At 42.6% G+C, this 16,428-nt stretch overlaps 1 protein-coding gene across 1 annotated transcript; it reads left to right on the top strand.

The window, feature by feature from the left end:
• The first annotated feature begins 236 nt into the window (after positions 1 to 236).
• adisspb (adipose secreted signaling protein b) lies at positions 237 to 15,176 on the top strand. The gene is made up of 6 exons (XM_084002964.1): positions 237 to 558; positions 2,883 to 2,986; positions 7,515 to 7,657; positions 12,060 to 12,198; positions 13,393 to 13,518; positions 14,925 to 15,176. Exons 2-6 carry the CDS (start codon positions 2,968 to 2,970, stop codon positions 15,023 to 15,025), a joined length of 528 nt encoding a protein of 175 aa, XP_083859090.1. The 5' UTR covers positions 237 to 558; positions 2,883 to 2,967; the 3' UTR covers positions 15,026 to 15,176.
• Positions 15,177 to 16,428: the final 1,252 nt, after the last annotated feature.

Raw genomic sequence — 16,428 nt, 5'->3', positions numbered from 1 at the left:
GAATTCAAAAATCGATATAGTTGTTTGTTACCTTATATCTGTGCAAATACAATTTACAATATCAAATTATCAAGTTAAAAACGTAATATATTACTCGAGTAAAGACAGATACGTCACTTGTATGCACACAAAGCACCAGTAGATGGCGCCATTCGACTACATTAGCTGACTGGTGAACGGCGACAGAGAGCGGGAGGGAGAGAGAGAGAGCTGCATTACAACCAGATCCTCCCTTCCTCGGCGGAAACGCAGCACGGACAGCGGAGAGGATCGGGTCAGGTGTCCGTGATATTCAAACATCTGTAGAGGGGAAAACAAACGGCTGAGTGTACGGCTAGCAGCGCGCGAGGACCCGCGGCCAAAACCACGTGATCAAACGCGGAAATTGACGACGGAGAAAGTGTAAGCAGAGAAGAAGAAGGAGGAGGAGGAGGAGAGAGGAGGTTTCTACTAGTGTTTGTTTTGGTCTCGCTGCTGGTAACGTTACTACCCGGACTCAGGACCGGACGGACGGAGAATATCTGCTCGGTTAGCCTTACGAGAGGCAAATATAATAAGGTAAGCTCAACAAAACAAAAGAAATGTGACAGCTAACGCGACAACTTTTTTTGTTTTTTGTTTTTAAGGGGAACCAACAAACCCAGACAGCTAACTGGCTAATGTGTTTGTGCTCTAGTGCACATTATTTAACTCTGTCTGGCTGTGTCAAACACTCTTCCTGCTATGTGTAGGAAACGTTATTGTCAATGTTACCAAAGCTTTATTTAAACTACGTTTTGTTTTTTTACATGGGTGATTATTTCAACCTTTTTTCATTTTTTTATATGTGCATAATTAATATAATGATACTACGGGAGCTTAATTACCATAAAACTGAGCATATATATCAAGGATATTGTTTTAAAGGGTTAATTATTTGGATTAGCAGTAATTGCATTGCTATATACGCTCAATAAACTGACAAGAGATATGTGAACTGCCCACTGATGTAAAGAAAAATGTAGTAATGCTGTCATGTATTACATGGTTGGGTGTTTGTTAGGAATACATATATGTGAAAGATGTGTAAGAGGAGGGTAAGACATTGTAAATAGACTAATATGTAAACTACTTAATTAGTTTACATTGTAAACAACATCAAAGTCTCATATAGAATAAATAAATAAGTATGAGTTGGTGTGCACAGCTCATATAGAATAAGGGCTACATATACTGTGTAGGGGTTAACAGTGTTACATTCATTTAATCTGTTTTCTCTACAAAATGCCAGAAAATAACACTCTGGACTCAAATATATTCAGTTTTTCATGATAAAATGATGCATTTATGGAGGATTTCTTTCTGCGTTTTTGCTTAAAAATGACTTAAACCATCATACATTTGCTAAAGCATCGTTAATATATGACATCAACTGTCATGGTGACTGTTATGTTTCCAAGTCTCACACGGAGGTGATTAATTCACTTTCCCCTCAAAAAATAACAAGCATAAATTCACAGCGAGGGACGAGAACCTGTTGCTGCGTCTCCGCGTGGCATCTGTGATTTTAATTTGTCAGCTGTGTGGCACAGAGCTGAGCGAGAGCCGTCAGCAGCAGCAGCAGCAGCAGCAGCAGCAGCAGCGCGTGGTCGGGCCACGGGATTTAGATAAGGTGGCCGTGCATGTAAATTAAATCCGGTGCTCTCGCCCCCTTTTAAAAGATTGCTGTTGAAGGAAGCATCCTGCAGTGCATTCATTATCGCCGTCTACGTAACAGCTGACTCCAGAAGCACAAGCGGATGATTTGACAGGTTGTAAACAAGCCAGTGGTTTAACCAGGTTATCTAAAACTCTGTATTTGTCAGCCTCGCGGCTCTCAAAGGTGGTTTTCTAAACATAGCGACCCATTTAGCCGCCCTAAAACGGCACCGATATTGTTAGAAGTGGACCATTCCCTGATTCCGACCCTATACTTAGTGGATGTGACATTTATTCTGTTGCCCGTCCCTCCCGTGCTGCAGCGAGAAAAGCGTTAAAAAGATCCTCGCTGGCTTCGTTCCCAGGCTTGCTACATTAAAAGAAGGAAGTGCAAAACCTCTGTTCTCACAGATGGAAGTGATTCCTGTCAGAAAGTGTGTAAAAGGGACATTTATGAAACGCTTATACCAGAAGGAATGACAGATTTCTCAGAACAAGGTCAGACGTGACAAAGTTGGTCTTTTGGAACTACATTTCCAAGGCTCTTTGGAATAACATACATTCTATGTAACTATCTGTGCTGAGACCAGAGAGGAAACATATTCCTGCTTCACACATACTCTGTATTCACCAAGCCAAGCATAGTTGGTGGTGACGCCAGTGTGTCAGTTGTTATTTGTAGTCATAAAACGCTTTTATCTGTTTTATTTTATGAAGCAGAGTTACAGCTCTGGGCGGTCAGACTGCACACGAGTCGGTTGTCATTTAATTCCTTTATTTTCGTATAAATGTATCTTCAGCGACTGCCAGAGATTTGATGAACATCTGTGTGAAGCCCACGAGCAGCAGCAGCAGCTCCGTCCCCGTAGGTAATCCTCTTAGACTGTTTTTGTTGTTCCCCCCCCTCTAATTGAAGTCTCTGCTGGGAGTCTGCGGTACTGCCGGTGCTGCACAGCTGTGCTCTCGGCCGAAGTACAGGCTAACCTGGGGTCACGCATTCAGACAGAACGACACATCGGGAGGCTTAATATGGCGAGCCATGTTTATTCCCCCCCCTGCTTTCGTTCGACCTTTACCTTCCTCCTTATCTCGCTCTTCGGCTGATCTAATCATCGCCTGTCTTTTACGTTTGTTAAACGCCCCCCTCCTCCTCCTCCTCCTCCTCCTCCTCCTCATCGTCTGTCTATCCTAACTTGTTTTTACAGGGTTGTTCTGAGGTCAGACGGCTGAGATGACAACGCTGTGACAGTGTGTGTCCAAGTGTGTCGGTACCGGACCAATTCCTGTGACATGGCTGCTGCGAAGAAGAGTGAGTTTTCTTTTACATTTGTATTATCGCCTGTTGCAATTACTGCGATGCACGCCGACTTTTCATATTTAAAGGTCGTTCTCTGGAACGATTATAAAAAATAAACATAAAGATTAAGGTGCATATGGGGAATAAGATGTAGCTCAAAGCAACAATGTAGTGATGCAAGTTTCCTGCACATGTAAGTGTTTATAGCTGCATCCTATAATCTGCCGCTGCATGTGAATTAAACTTCCTGTAATCTTTCCCCTGGATTGAAAGTTTATTAGAAGGGCTTTGCTGTTGCAATACAAAGAAAAAAAACCCAGGATGACAGATTAATTTATTGTGTTTTAGAAGCCCACATTAATCTTTCTACCTCTGAGACATCCTGGGAAGGATAATCAATATTCACAATCGATTTGTCCTGTGGGCTGGGTTTTCTGAGGGTGAAGGGTGTGTTGAAACTGAGTGTACGTCAGCAGCTCTGATAGATTTTTTTTGCGACGGCAAGCAAATTAATTTCCTCAAAATCAGGGAAGGGCTGAATGAAATCACTGGAAGAGACGGAACCTGCCAGAGAGCTGTCGATGACATTTTCATTACGACCGTGAATGTGCTCCATCTCCTCCCCAGGGGGGTTATGGGTATTTGTTGCCTTCAAGGAGAAGGTCACTGAATGAACCGCCTTCCAAGCCTCTCTATTGACTTCCTGTTTGTATTTCTTTCGTGCGTCTGGGGTCGACTGAAATTTCACAATAAGAGCGTTTGTTTGCGAGATGAGGCGGGAATGTGTTGCCACCTTTTGGGAGAATAAAGGTATTTTAGGAATTTATTTAGTAATTTTCTTAGCTTTTTGAAAACCATCGACCAAGTAGATAAAAAACGTGTCATTACTTTGAGCGAGAACAGGAAACGCTGAGGACAGCCGTGGTTGAACTGAAGGCCGTGGGCCGTCGGTGAGTGTCGGTCGCCCTAGTTTGTGTCCTGCACCGCTGGCGCTCTGCCCTCGTCAGAGGCCTTTTGGTCGATCGGGCATGTTGAATCAGCAGCGGAGCTGAGAGACACTGAGAGAAACGCTTTAGAGGAGAAACACAAGCGAGGAACGCAAGCAAACGAGTTAAAGGCGAGAGGGGACACGTTTGTCATGACTTAGTTAATATAACCGACCATATTGCATGGGAGTTGTCACTGATATATCTATCTAACCTTGAGGGTGGCAAGAAGTGTACTAGATTTAACATAATTTAATTTGTGTTATACTTGAGTCCCAGGTGTGTTTGTTGTGAGAGTTTGTCTCAAACAGGAAGTTAAATGCAGCCATGGTTGGCGGTTCAGGGAGGAGCGAACGTGTTCCGATGTCCAACACGATGCATCGATCCAAAACCCAACGAGATGATGTGACGGAGCACAGTGACATCCAGCAGAGCAGAGGCAGATATACTGACGGGCAGATTAGTGGAACGGCCAGAAGTAGATGGGGATTAATGTGAAATCAGCCGGTTCATCGGGGTTGTGCGTGTGTGTGTTTGTTTGTGTGAGCACATGCGTGCGTGTGATCATGTGGTCTGCTACTACGGAGAGGTTAAGTGGGTGTGTTTGTCTGCTTCTGGCGCTGCCTCGGGATTATCCGACCCACGTAAAAAGGTCTCAGTATCGTGGTAATGAGCCTGACACAGAGGTTTGGCCGAGAGCTCTGCTGCTTCGTTTAGCTGCAATTACACCAAATATAAACTCTTTAAACTTTAAATGGCTGCAGTCGAAGGTGACCGTGACGGATATGTGTGGCCAGCTCACTAATTAATAACCGTAATGGTGATAATAGAGAGGAGATGTTTTGAATTTTACTTCCAAGACACAAAAAGATGAGCGATATGTAGCAGATGTTAATAAATCCACAATCAGCTCTGCACCAATAATAATAACTGAAAACAAAGACACAGCAAGTCATTATAAAAGGAACGGCCATTAAATGAGGTCATTACATTGTGCTGCAGGGGTAACATGGAAGTTAACAACTAAAAAGCAAATTGGAAGTGGGCGATGAGAGTATAACTGCAAAGCAACCCCGAGCAAACCGTGTAATTATTTAATACTATTACATTAAGATAATATAACGACCAAGCAAAGAACATTTCAGCACAGATACTTAAGCTTTATTGTGTTACGGGGTTAGAATTAGAGAATTATTATTATTAGAGAAGCAGCAGCCATGATGTAGCTGCACAGTTAGACTGACTGAGGCATCATAGCATCACACGTTAGAAACTTCTAGAGTTCATACGAGCAAAAAAAAAAAAAAAAAAAAAGCCTCTTATAGCAGCACTGGTGACTTTAAATAACAGGTCATGTGATGTGATGACGGAGATTAAGTCTCGTACTCTGGATCCAGTCATCAGGAGAGTCTTTTCTTCTCTCGGAGGAAAAATAGTATTTTAACGTAATTATTAGTAATGTGTGATGCCGAAAGAGCCATAAATAATAATTGACTTTAATACGTGAAAAGAAAGGCACATTGTGAGGAAAAGAAAACTGATTTTCCGATATTAACCCACTGTGACTCTTGTTATCTGTGATCAGGATTTGGGAGAGGCTGGGTATATTGCGTTTTATATATCTTTAATCGGAACATCCACCACGGGATATTGTTAATATTGCAAAGTGTTTTTCAGGCTGCACTATCTTTTGTATGCAGCCTACAGCTTTACATATTAAACAGCATTGTAATATAACCCCATATATATATATTTATATATATATTTATATAACATTATGTAACTCCTGAACTCATTATTGTGACCTGGATTGCTTGCGAGGATTTCTAATCTCTAATATGAGTGTGTGTAAAAGTTTAATGGAACTGGGCCCATGTGAGGCAGTAATGGCTCCATGCATTCAGCTTTTTAATTAAATTAAATGCATTGGTGCGGTTACACACAGTAGACCTGGCTCTTCAGTCAGAGGAAGGCAGGGTTGGTTAGAGACGTACAGTTGAGTTTAAGCTTCAGCTGCTGGTTTGTTGGTTTTTTTTAATAAGATATTCATTATGTTTCTATTGGTTTGATCTCTAAGATGAATGCATTGCATTGTTATTAATACAGATGGTCCCGGTTTCACCTTGGCAGAGAAAGTCAAATCGTCCTCTTTTGACCAAAAAAACCTCACGTTTGATTTAAAGGAGTATTTCTGGTTCAGGCATGGAGGGGAAGGAATGCCTCTGCCAATAAATGTGAAGAGAAGAAGAGAGGCATATACCAACTCCAAGCTTTTTTCTTCTTTTTTTGGAAAAACTAAAGAGAGAATAAAATCTCCCCAACTGTCAGGTTGGCAAGAATACCTGATTCAAGTTTAAACCGGAGTTATAGTTCCTGAAAACTTTGTTTCAAAACTATGTACTGAAGATTAAAGTTAAAACATGCAGGTATTTATTAAGCGGTCTTTATTCTGGGCCTTTAAAGTGTTTAGAGCATATAAAAGGTGCATCATAATAACTCACTAAACCATACTTGTATCCGGTCATCACTCTTTAAATGAGAAAATGTAAATTTTAAATCTTCTGCCCCAGCCTTGTTCGGTGTTCCAGTGTTATATCTCGCCTCCTGAATTAAAAATGTACCTGTTAAATGTATTTTTAGGGACTTGAAATCAGAGCCGGATACAAGCGCTCCGTTGATGTGGTTGGCAGGCGGCGATATTGGCTCCAAACCAAAGCTTGAGCACGCCGGCCATATCGCTGATTGGAGCATCTTTTAAAGGCTTTTGAATGCACTGAGAATAAGTGGCGATAAGGAACATGATTGCTTTTGTAGTTCATGTTGAATTTAGTTCATGTATTAAAGGTTTAAGGCATTTAACAACCGTTTGAAAGGTTACGTAAATGAAGCGTTTATCCGTGTCTTTTTGTTGTGCTTCCCGTTCATGTTTGAGGTTTGAGAAGGTGATGCTCTATAATCGCAGCCGAAAAGCCCCTTTTTGAGCCCAAATTCAAACAGATTGTTTGTTGTCGAAGAGAGTTATTGTTTTTTGGGGGGGGAGGAGTGTTGAAAGTTTCCATTCGCTCACACCGAGAGTGATCGCCGAGCGGGAGAAGAATAAATATCGGCGAGCCTCCGTAGTCGCAGGAGTGCAAACCTGAAGGGAAATAATATGTTGAGCTTGTAAGCCTAAACCTGCTTTTATTTTTGAGAGTGGGAGCCTGTGGAGACTTTGTAATGTAATCTCATTGTTTGTTATTCCTGCAGACGGCCAAGTTTCTGCAACATTTCTACTATTTATCTCCGTTAAAACCCATTTCTCCTTATTTGTTTCCCCTCCTCTTTCCTGTACTTTGCCTTTTTGAGCTCTTTTCCTCCACCTTTGTCCTTCATGGACTGGATGTGTTCGTAGATGCGTGTACTTCCAGGCCTTCACAGGTCTGAGTGATGGCCTTGGTAAAGTGCTCCATTATGTCACAGAAAGGAAGGTTTTAACACGGCTTTTTACGAGAATCCCGGTGAGTGTTTCTGTCCGTGTCTTGACCTCGAGCGGCTCTTCCTCGTCTCTCGCTCAGGTTGTGCGAAGACAGGAGGCGTCCGTTTCTCAGAGGAACCCCCCGCCGCCGCCGGAGCCCCGTCACATGTCCACTTCGACGAGAAGCTGCACGACTCCGTCGTCATGGTGACTCCGGAGGACGACGGCAACTTCATGGTCAAGGTGAGTTTCATTTTTCTTGGATTCCTGAAGGTTAAATGTTTGAGAACATTTTGTGATCGTGTGTCCTGTATTTATGTAAATGCAGCAAAAAATACTGTAAATGTCTGTAATAGATAACCATCATCTGTTCCGCCAAGCTGGCGTCTTCACATGCTCCCTTGGATCAGAACGTGTTCTGAAGTAGTTTCTGCCCAGCCTGCAGACATTATTCAGTCCCCATCTGCTTCCTGGACACCATGTACCGCGGTCGAAGTCCAAGTCCAAGTCGATGTTCCTGCCAGGGTTATAATGTCTGGGTGGAACAGATTCACCATCAAAACGTGCAATTAAAACCCCCGAAATGCTGATTAACATGGAAGCAAAGGGACCATATTTATAACATTTCTCCTTCAAATTGATTGGCTAAATACTAGAGATGTAAACAGATTTATCACCAAGCAGATATTAAAGTCGTTTCCAGCCCACTGCACCTGAACGTCTTGTACTTGGTCATAATTAGGCGCTCCACTACTTCCCTCGGTGCCGTGTTTCCATGCGCTGGATAAAAATATTCGAAGGTAACTCTTTGATCTAGCGGGACAGTGTTCTCGGTTTCAACGAGCATTGACGGGCTTTTATCTGCGAAACATCCAGGAGAAGATTAAAGTCTTTTCTCATCACCCTTAATCTCCTCCGTCGGCTCTAAAGGCACAGAACAATGATATCAGACTTCCCATCCGCTCTCTGCTGGTAAACCCCGGAGGAGCTCAACTTAGGAGCCAAGCGACGGCAACAGAAGGGCCCATCTGCTCCGAGAAAACCCGAACTTCTGTGTCACAAATGGACGATCAGTGACTATTGATTAGTTTTTAGCTGATGCTAATGAAGAGTTGCATGTCGTGGTGGCGTCAACCACTGGTTTGTGGACTTCAGTTCGGCATTTTGGTCTTTGCCATCTGGGAATTTTTGCAACCAGTGAAGGGGAAGTGACCATATTTGGACTGCGGAGGAGCGACGGGTGGATCAGCCCTAAAGGATACCCTGTTTTTTATCGTCTATTTGACTCTAAATGGACCATAATTGACTAAATGGACATCATGCGATCATCATGAGATAATAAATCAAGACTTTTATACATTACGACTTCTTTTGGCAACCAGAGGAGTCGCCCCCCGATGGCCAGAAGAGAGAATGCAACATAAAGGCGCTTCAGTGTGGGCTTCACTTTTAAGCACCGGAAGTTGCCGCCTGCCAAATACATGCAAAATGAATGAGCTTCCCATCAGCCTCTGGGCTAATGTTAGCATTATAGTACACTAAACAATGATGGATGCCATGATAAACATTATAGCTATTAAACAGTAAGAAGTACGTTAGAGTGCTGACGTTGGCTCAGAGCTGCTCTTAGACTCTGAGTCTGGTTTTTAGTTGTTGGAGGAGGACACTAAAAACAACATTGAGGTGAATAATTGCTCCTAATGTGAAAACAATTCCAAAGCCAAGCTTGGATTTGTTTTTATTCCAGTGGCTGGAACACAACATCAAATGCATCTCGAGCAAGTTTGTTGTATTAATATTACAGAATGACTTCTCTTTTTACTTTCACTGAAATAAACCTAACAATCTCACTTTAGTTGTTAAATTCAACCACTCTTTTTCTTTTGTTTGGATTTATAATGGATTTAAATGTAAATGTGACTTTCCCAGGTTGAATCGCACTAAACTCGAATGCCATATCTGCCTCAATAGACACCAATTTCAGGTTCTTCTACTATTTCTATATATATATATATACCAAAATCTCAAAGGAATGTTCTGTACACGCTCGCTGTAACTAAGCCTTTTCCAGGCTTTGAACCGAATTCACAGCCAAATCAATTTGCTCCAAAAGCTGCGTGTGTGCGCCGCGTAGATGGACTACAAACTTGGCGGTGACCTTCACAGTTACAGTGTTTTTCTCCAAGCTCCTTTAAGTGCGCTTGAGATTGGGCACAGAGTGCTGTCAGCCCGGGCATCGTGGAGCTGAGAGGGGGGTGGGTGGTGGTGGTGGTGGTGGGGGGGGTGTTGCTATGGAAATGGCCACAGGAGTTTCTACAGACCAGCGATGAGGTGGGAGTGTATGGGTTGGAGTGCGGTATGCACGCAGCAGCTGTATGAATACCAGTTTTGATTAAGGTCACTCGTATTTTCACAGAGTCTGTATGTCAGTGCAGGCGGGGGTCACATGGCAACAACACAATCCCTCTCTATGTTTCTGTGTGTGTGTGTGTGTGTGTTTCTGTGTGTGTGTGTGTGTGTGTGTGTGTGTGTGTGTGTGTGTGTGTGTGTGTGTGTGTGTGTGTGTGTGTCTGATTTAAAGCGGCGGGATGGAAATGAGCAGCCGTCGGTGCTGCAGGGATCGGCTGAAGAAGTGTCGCTGCACAGGCCAATTCTAATTATTTGTGTGACTCGGGACAATAACGCACCACAACTCACGTTTATTGCTTTGTCAGAGCTCCAGGTGGAATATTTCAGCATCACGTCACTAAAGCCAGACAGAGGCTTTTTAAGGTGGTTTAGCAGATTGCAGTTGTACCTTTTGTGTCAGATATATGTCATTGTTAAAGGGCTATTTTTATAGGTTTACATGCACATTAGCAGTAATCAGATTACTGTGTAACCGGATCACGGTGAGGGTTAATGATGTGGCGAGGCTGTGTGTTTGCCTCCAGGAAACACTGCAGAGAAGGGACATTGACGTGGCTACACTGGTGTTTAGAGCTGCTTTAAAGGACGGATTAATATCATTATACTGACCATGGATCTAATCACTGTGTGTAATGTGAAAGGTGGAGCTTGTTCTCTTCAGCTATACTGATTTATGGTCCCCATCTTTACTGTTTTTGTTCATTTTCTTTGCACCAAACGCAACACAGACACAGTTAGCGACTAGCTGGTGAACGTAGAGGAACATTTAGCAGCTATAGAGCCCGATATTCCTCCCAGGAGTTGGTGGTGGTGACCAAAACGGAGCTAAAAGGACAGCGAATATTGGTCTTAAAGTCATCAGGTGGACAAAAACATTATTACAATAAATGCTAATGTTGCTTCGTGTCTTCTGGGATGTGTTATTAGACAACAATTTACTAAAAAGATGGCACATTTGCATAATAAGAGCGCTGACAGGAACCAGAATGAAACACTTGCATACCGTAGTAATGATGAAAGTTGTGCAACAACTAGCGTGTTACGACGTGTTATGACTTTAATTTAGACATGATAATAATAATCACACCAACCTTCATTTGATATGCTGGGAACAGCTGTAAGGATCTCTAGTGTTGCACATTCATTAATACACTGAAAACGTGCACTTCCCCTCAAGTTGAGCAAAGAATTGCACCATTGTTCCGGGTGAATGATTCCTCTCTGGGTTGTTCTATCACATCTTTTGGATGAGCTCAGCAGTGTGCGCTCGTAAACCAGACGTCCAATTGGCGACTAACTTCAATATCGGTTATCACTTCTTGGTCTCCATCGCTGATGCAGATCTCAGGTCTGCAGCATGAAATTCATATGAAATCAGTTATTCTTTTCAGTCGGAGGCAGTTCACAGTGCGTGGGACTCTCACAGAGTGATTATTGTTGTTCTCTGCAGCGTTGCCTCTCTCACTGTCTCCCTGCATGCTGTTTGCAGGCTCTGCTTTAACCAGGGGGGGTCGTGTGGGGCCGAGGCTGCCGTTCGCTGCCTCTAGCTGGAGGCGCTTTCGGCTTATCGGCCCTTGCAAGCGCTTCCCCTCCGTCTCTTTTTCTCATCCTGACTCCTCTGTGAGGCTTCACTTCTTTCTGTGATAATTCTGTCTTTGCTCCACTCTCACTTCCTTTTGTTCTCACGTCCTTTTTTTAAATGTTTTACATGAACTGTGCAGAGTTTGGAACCTGGTTTCTATTTCTTTCTTTTTCAGTTTATTTGCTCCGCCTGATTGGACGACCTGATGGATGATCCTGCACAGGGCTGTAACTGATTGCTTTCGTTGTAAATTCATGAAACCGTGAACAAGTTTTCATTATTAACAAATCTTTTCACGTGGGATTAGCGTTATTGGAAGATTTTGGAGCTGATTGAAAGCCAGGAGGTCGGGCTAAAATTGCCAATTTGGCAGAGGTGAGGGAGATTAAGATCACCAGAGCAATAACTAATGATTTAAATTAGAGGGCTCCCTTAAAGGGGTGCTTATGAGAATTACTTATCCACGTTTCTCCTAGGAACTAAGCCTTTATTTATTTAGCTGTAATAGACTTCTCTATGCCAAACAAAGCCTGTTCCCCTCCTCTATAAATCCCTCTCCCTATGTTACGGACGGATTAGTCCAACGTTTGTTGGCGAGAGAAAGACGGCCATTGTTTTTCCTCCCACTCTCTGAACCTCTCTCCCTCGATGCAGGTGGGCTTCCTGAAGACGCAGCACCGCTACGAGGTGGTGTTCACCTTGCCCGATGTGCCGGCTCTGGGGAAGGACGTGTGTCCGGCACCCGTGCCCAGCCCACACCTCCGGATCACAGACATCACGCCGGCACCCGAGGGTGAGAGGATGAGGACGCTATCTGAGAGAAGCTCTCGAAAATATGAAGAGCGCTGCAGAAAATTCTCCTCTTGATCTTTTTCCCCTAAATTAGCGCCGGTTAGGTTTATAAATATCGCGGTTAGCGCTCCCCTGAAGGACGACCGCTAAGAGTTTAATATGCAACCTTCACACCACAAGCTTGCCTGGATTGCAGCGGATTATTGCCAAACAAACACTTTTTTGGAGGATTCACCGTGAAGGTAGAGGTGGAGCATCATTTACCGGATATGTCTAAATACATAAATGACCCAGGTGCTTAAATGATAAATAAAAGAAGTCTCAACCACTTAAAGCAGCTAAATTAGCATAATAATCTGCAGGAGTCAAAGCCATACTTAAGGATTCCTAAGTAACATTAATAGGAATTAACCAATATATCTGCAATAAGCTAAACCTGACCGTTACCTCTACCATACCCTGTACTACCTGCTCATCACAAGTTATCCCTCTTGAGCAGAACGTTCAGTGCAATATGCAAAGGGGAATCATGTTTAGTATTTTTTTTTTTTTTTAAGGCAGACCTGATGTGAAAGACTTTGCCAGTAATTCTGGTTTAGGATTACAGGAACAGACGGTTTTAGCTCAGCAGTCCATCTCTGAGGAATCATAAAGATCAAAAACCACTTTCAAGCACTTTCCTGCTTCCCTATAAAAACTGTGTGTGTGTGTGTGTGTGTGTGTGTGTGTGTGTGTGTGTGTGTGTGTGTGTGTGTGTGTGTGTGTGTGTGTGTGTGTGTGTGTGTGTGTGTGTGTGTGTGTGTGTGTGTGTGTGTGTGTGTGTGTGTGTGTCTTTGCCGGATTTCCCCCCCTCACCACCTAAACCTGCTAATTTGGGCCAAAGGTGATCCGGTTATGTTTCTGGGAGTCGTTCCCACTAAATTCCTGTAACTGAAGAAGGTCACTGACCTTTACTTTCAGCTTACTGTCACACCCTTTTATATTACACCATGTGTCAGCTGATGATAACAAAGTGTGTGTTTATAATGACTGTTTGATCTTTTATTTTAATGTGTTTTTCCATCATTTTATTCTCCTGTCGATGCATCGTGATCATCTGTCGAGTGTCATTCTGATCCACGTCCAAACATCACGCAGCGAGACAGAGAAAAGGTGGAATCCAACCCTTCTTCTTCTTTGTCTCTCTGTTTCCCAGGAGGTCTGAAGGTGACGTGCGAGTACATGGCCCAGCAGGAGGGCGTCCTGTGTGAGGAGGTGCTGCTGCTGAGCGAGGTCAACGAGGACGTCTGCATCAAGGTCAAAGTTCACGCCAGAGTCATGGGTGAGGCCACTTTAACAGACTCTGGATTTCTTTAGTGAGAAAAAGAAAGTAGAACTTCCACTGTTTTCACTGGTGCGCTACTGCCTCCTGGTGGTGACTCTGAGTCACTTTCACAGCACTTGTGTCTAAATCACAAATTAATCACCTTCAAAACAGGGAACTAAATTTGATTTACATCATTTTTTTGGGGATAAAATCATGAAATTACAATTTTATTAATGTTTTTAAAGAAAATCTCCTGAAAAAAAAACACAGAGTGCAACAATGGGGAAATATAATCCTTGTTTTTTGTATAAAATGCAAAGTTTGTTTTGGTGACTGCTGTCGGAAAGCTCAGACGAGAACAAATTTGCATTTTCTCCTCTTAAATTCAGTGAGACTGAATTAGAAGCTGGCATTTGTGTCAGCAGATGGAGAATTAGGTAAAGAGGGCACATGTGTGTGTCCATTAGTGCCGGTGTAAATATAGTAGCCCGTGTGTGTGTGTGTGTGTTTTATATCCGTGGACATGTGTGTTTGGGGATGAATGATGTGTGTTTTTTTATTTATTTCTACTCCCAGAGCATGACCTGAACAACTCTCCAGATGTCTGTATGTAATTGAGGCCTGGCTGACGACCAGATCAAAGGATTAAACTCTGCTCCTGCTGTTACTCCTCGCTGCACTACTGCGTTCAGATCAGTGTGTAATATGACAGGCAGCGGAGACTAAATCAAGACATTTTAATTAATACATTTTTTTTTTTTAGAAAATAAAAATAATGCAAATTTCCTGTTAATGCTAGTCTTAAAAGAAATTCAAAAATATATTAATTTTCTTGAAATTTGCCATTAAACAAATATTGCCTATTTTAAAAAATATGTCAATAAATATAAATATATGCATGACTTTACACATGCATGTTTAAAACAAACAGTAAAGCAGTTAGTCAACAATTAAACGCTTTACTTTTTCGAAAAACTGTTTTTTTTTCATGTTGAAGTCGAAATGAATGACGTCATTTTCGTCTCTGGGAAATTTTAAAGGGTAATTTTCCACTTTTATTGACAATTCAAAGATCAAACAATGAACCGCGAAGATTATGATACTGAAAGTAGCAGTTTGTTGTAACTGTTGTCTTTCACGTGATGGAAACGAGGGCGAAAAAAAAAAAAAGGATGTTGCATTGGCCGGGAATCGAACCCGGGCCTCCCGCGTGGCAGGCGAGAATTCTACCACTGAACCACCAATGCTTCCATATATGGGAGGGCAGCACGTGGCGCTTATGTATGAAACTGAAAGTGTTGAATTGTTTTTTTTTTTAATAGAATCTTTATTAAATCAAGCAAACAGAGTCATTAATACAGAAAATACACTTTCGTGAAGAAGCAGTGAAAGTGTTTAACGTCTTCCTGTCTCTGATCCAGACCGCCACCACGGGACCCCCATGCTGCTGGAGGGAGTCCGCTGCATCGGGGTGGAGCTGGAGTACGACTCCGAACAGAGCGACTGGCAGGGATTCGACTAACGCCCTCCCCTCCACCTAAAGTACACACACACACGCATACAAACACCATGTTAAACAAAGTAGGAACACGTGTCCACGCGAGTGATTTAGTGCCACGTCATGTTCGGTGTCGGACATGTTTGTCATTTTGCATACAAAAAATACAAATAAACATTCTCTGCTGCAGCTTTCACACCATCGAAAACATCCCAGCAAACCGTTTGTCAACGTCCTCCCGCTCCTCCTCCTCTTCCTCCTCAACATGTGTGTTGTGTGTTACCTTACCGAGCCGCTAGGGGGCAGCAGCTCTCTTTAAATCAGTCGGATCCCCTTCTTCACCGCCGCCTGTTTCCCTGACGTGCGAGCTGAATCCCACATGATTCATAGGCGAAGGCGTAAACAAGGGCTCTTTATTGATTAAGCAGCTTAAATCTATAGGAAGGAATATAAATCTGCACCGTACAGGGGAAAGAGCTCCAATCTGAAGGCTGCAGGTTTACATTTTTACATCCAAAAAAGAAAAACTCCCCTGTTGTATTATATTCTGCCCCCTGACTGGTACTGAGTGTTTGATTTTATGCAGGATAACGTGAACTTATTTCAGTTGTTGTTTGTGAGGAAAACATTTGCAGAAATAATAAAGAGTGACAGTTTTGTTTGGTTTTCTCTGAGGAAAAACTAGCTAAATGGCATTAATCTACTGTGTTTTTTTATTTCTGTGAAACATATAATAGTGCGTCTAGAAATAACTACTTTTCTTGCTTGTGTTTTAGTTCTTTGTCGTTGAGCTGCAAATGTTTTTTGACATATTGTCATGCTTTGCCACTTTTTCTGCATGAAATGTACAAATAGATTTGCAAACAGTCGATTAATTGCAACACAGAAATGAATCTGCAGCTCAATCAATTTACTGATTTATTCGTCAGGGGTCAAGATGATGTTAATTGTTCTCTGGCTCCCATTTGCAAATTTAAATTTGATTTTCTCTGGGTTTTGGACCGCCGGTCCGACAAAATGAGACATTTGAAGACGTCTGTCTGTGTTCTCAGATCAAAACTCTTTTGGTTTGAGTTCACGAAGCCTTCAGAACACACACACACACACGCACACACACACACATGAACACACACACGTGGGACGCCAAGTGCCTTTCATTGTCCTGTTTCTCGTTTCACCTGTCAAATCCTGCTTCTTCCACCGGCTTGCCTCCAACAGGTGCGTCCGACTCCCATCGTTCCTTCCTACTGAATCAACGTGTTTTTATTTTGTTACACCTACTGAATGCATCGGCCTTAAAGGAAACGATTCTGTTTGTAGCTTCTCTGCATAGTCGACCACGAGTAGTTATGAATTAAATACATTCATGTGATGTTGGCTCACGAGGTCAAAGTGTAAAACGATTTCAAGAATGTATCGGTCTGTCT

Source organism: Eutrigla gurnardus (assembly GCF_963514095.1).
Source record: "Eutrigla gurnardus genome assembly, chromosome: 23".
NCBI classification, from domain to species: Eukaryota; Metazoa; Chordata; class Actinopteri; order Perciformes; family Triglidae; genus Eutrigla; species Eutrigla gurnardus.
This window is presented reverse-complemented; position numbering and strand designations above follow the sequence as displayed.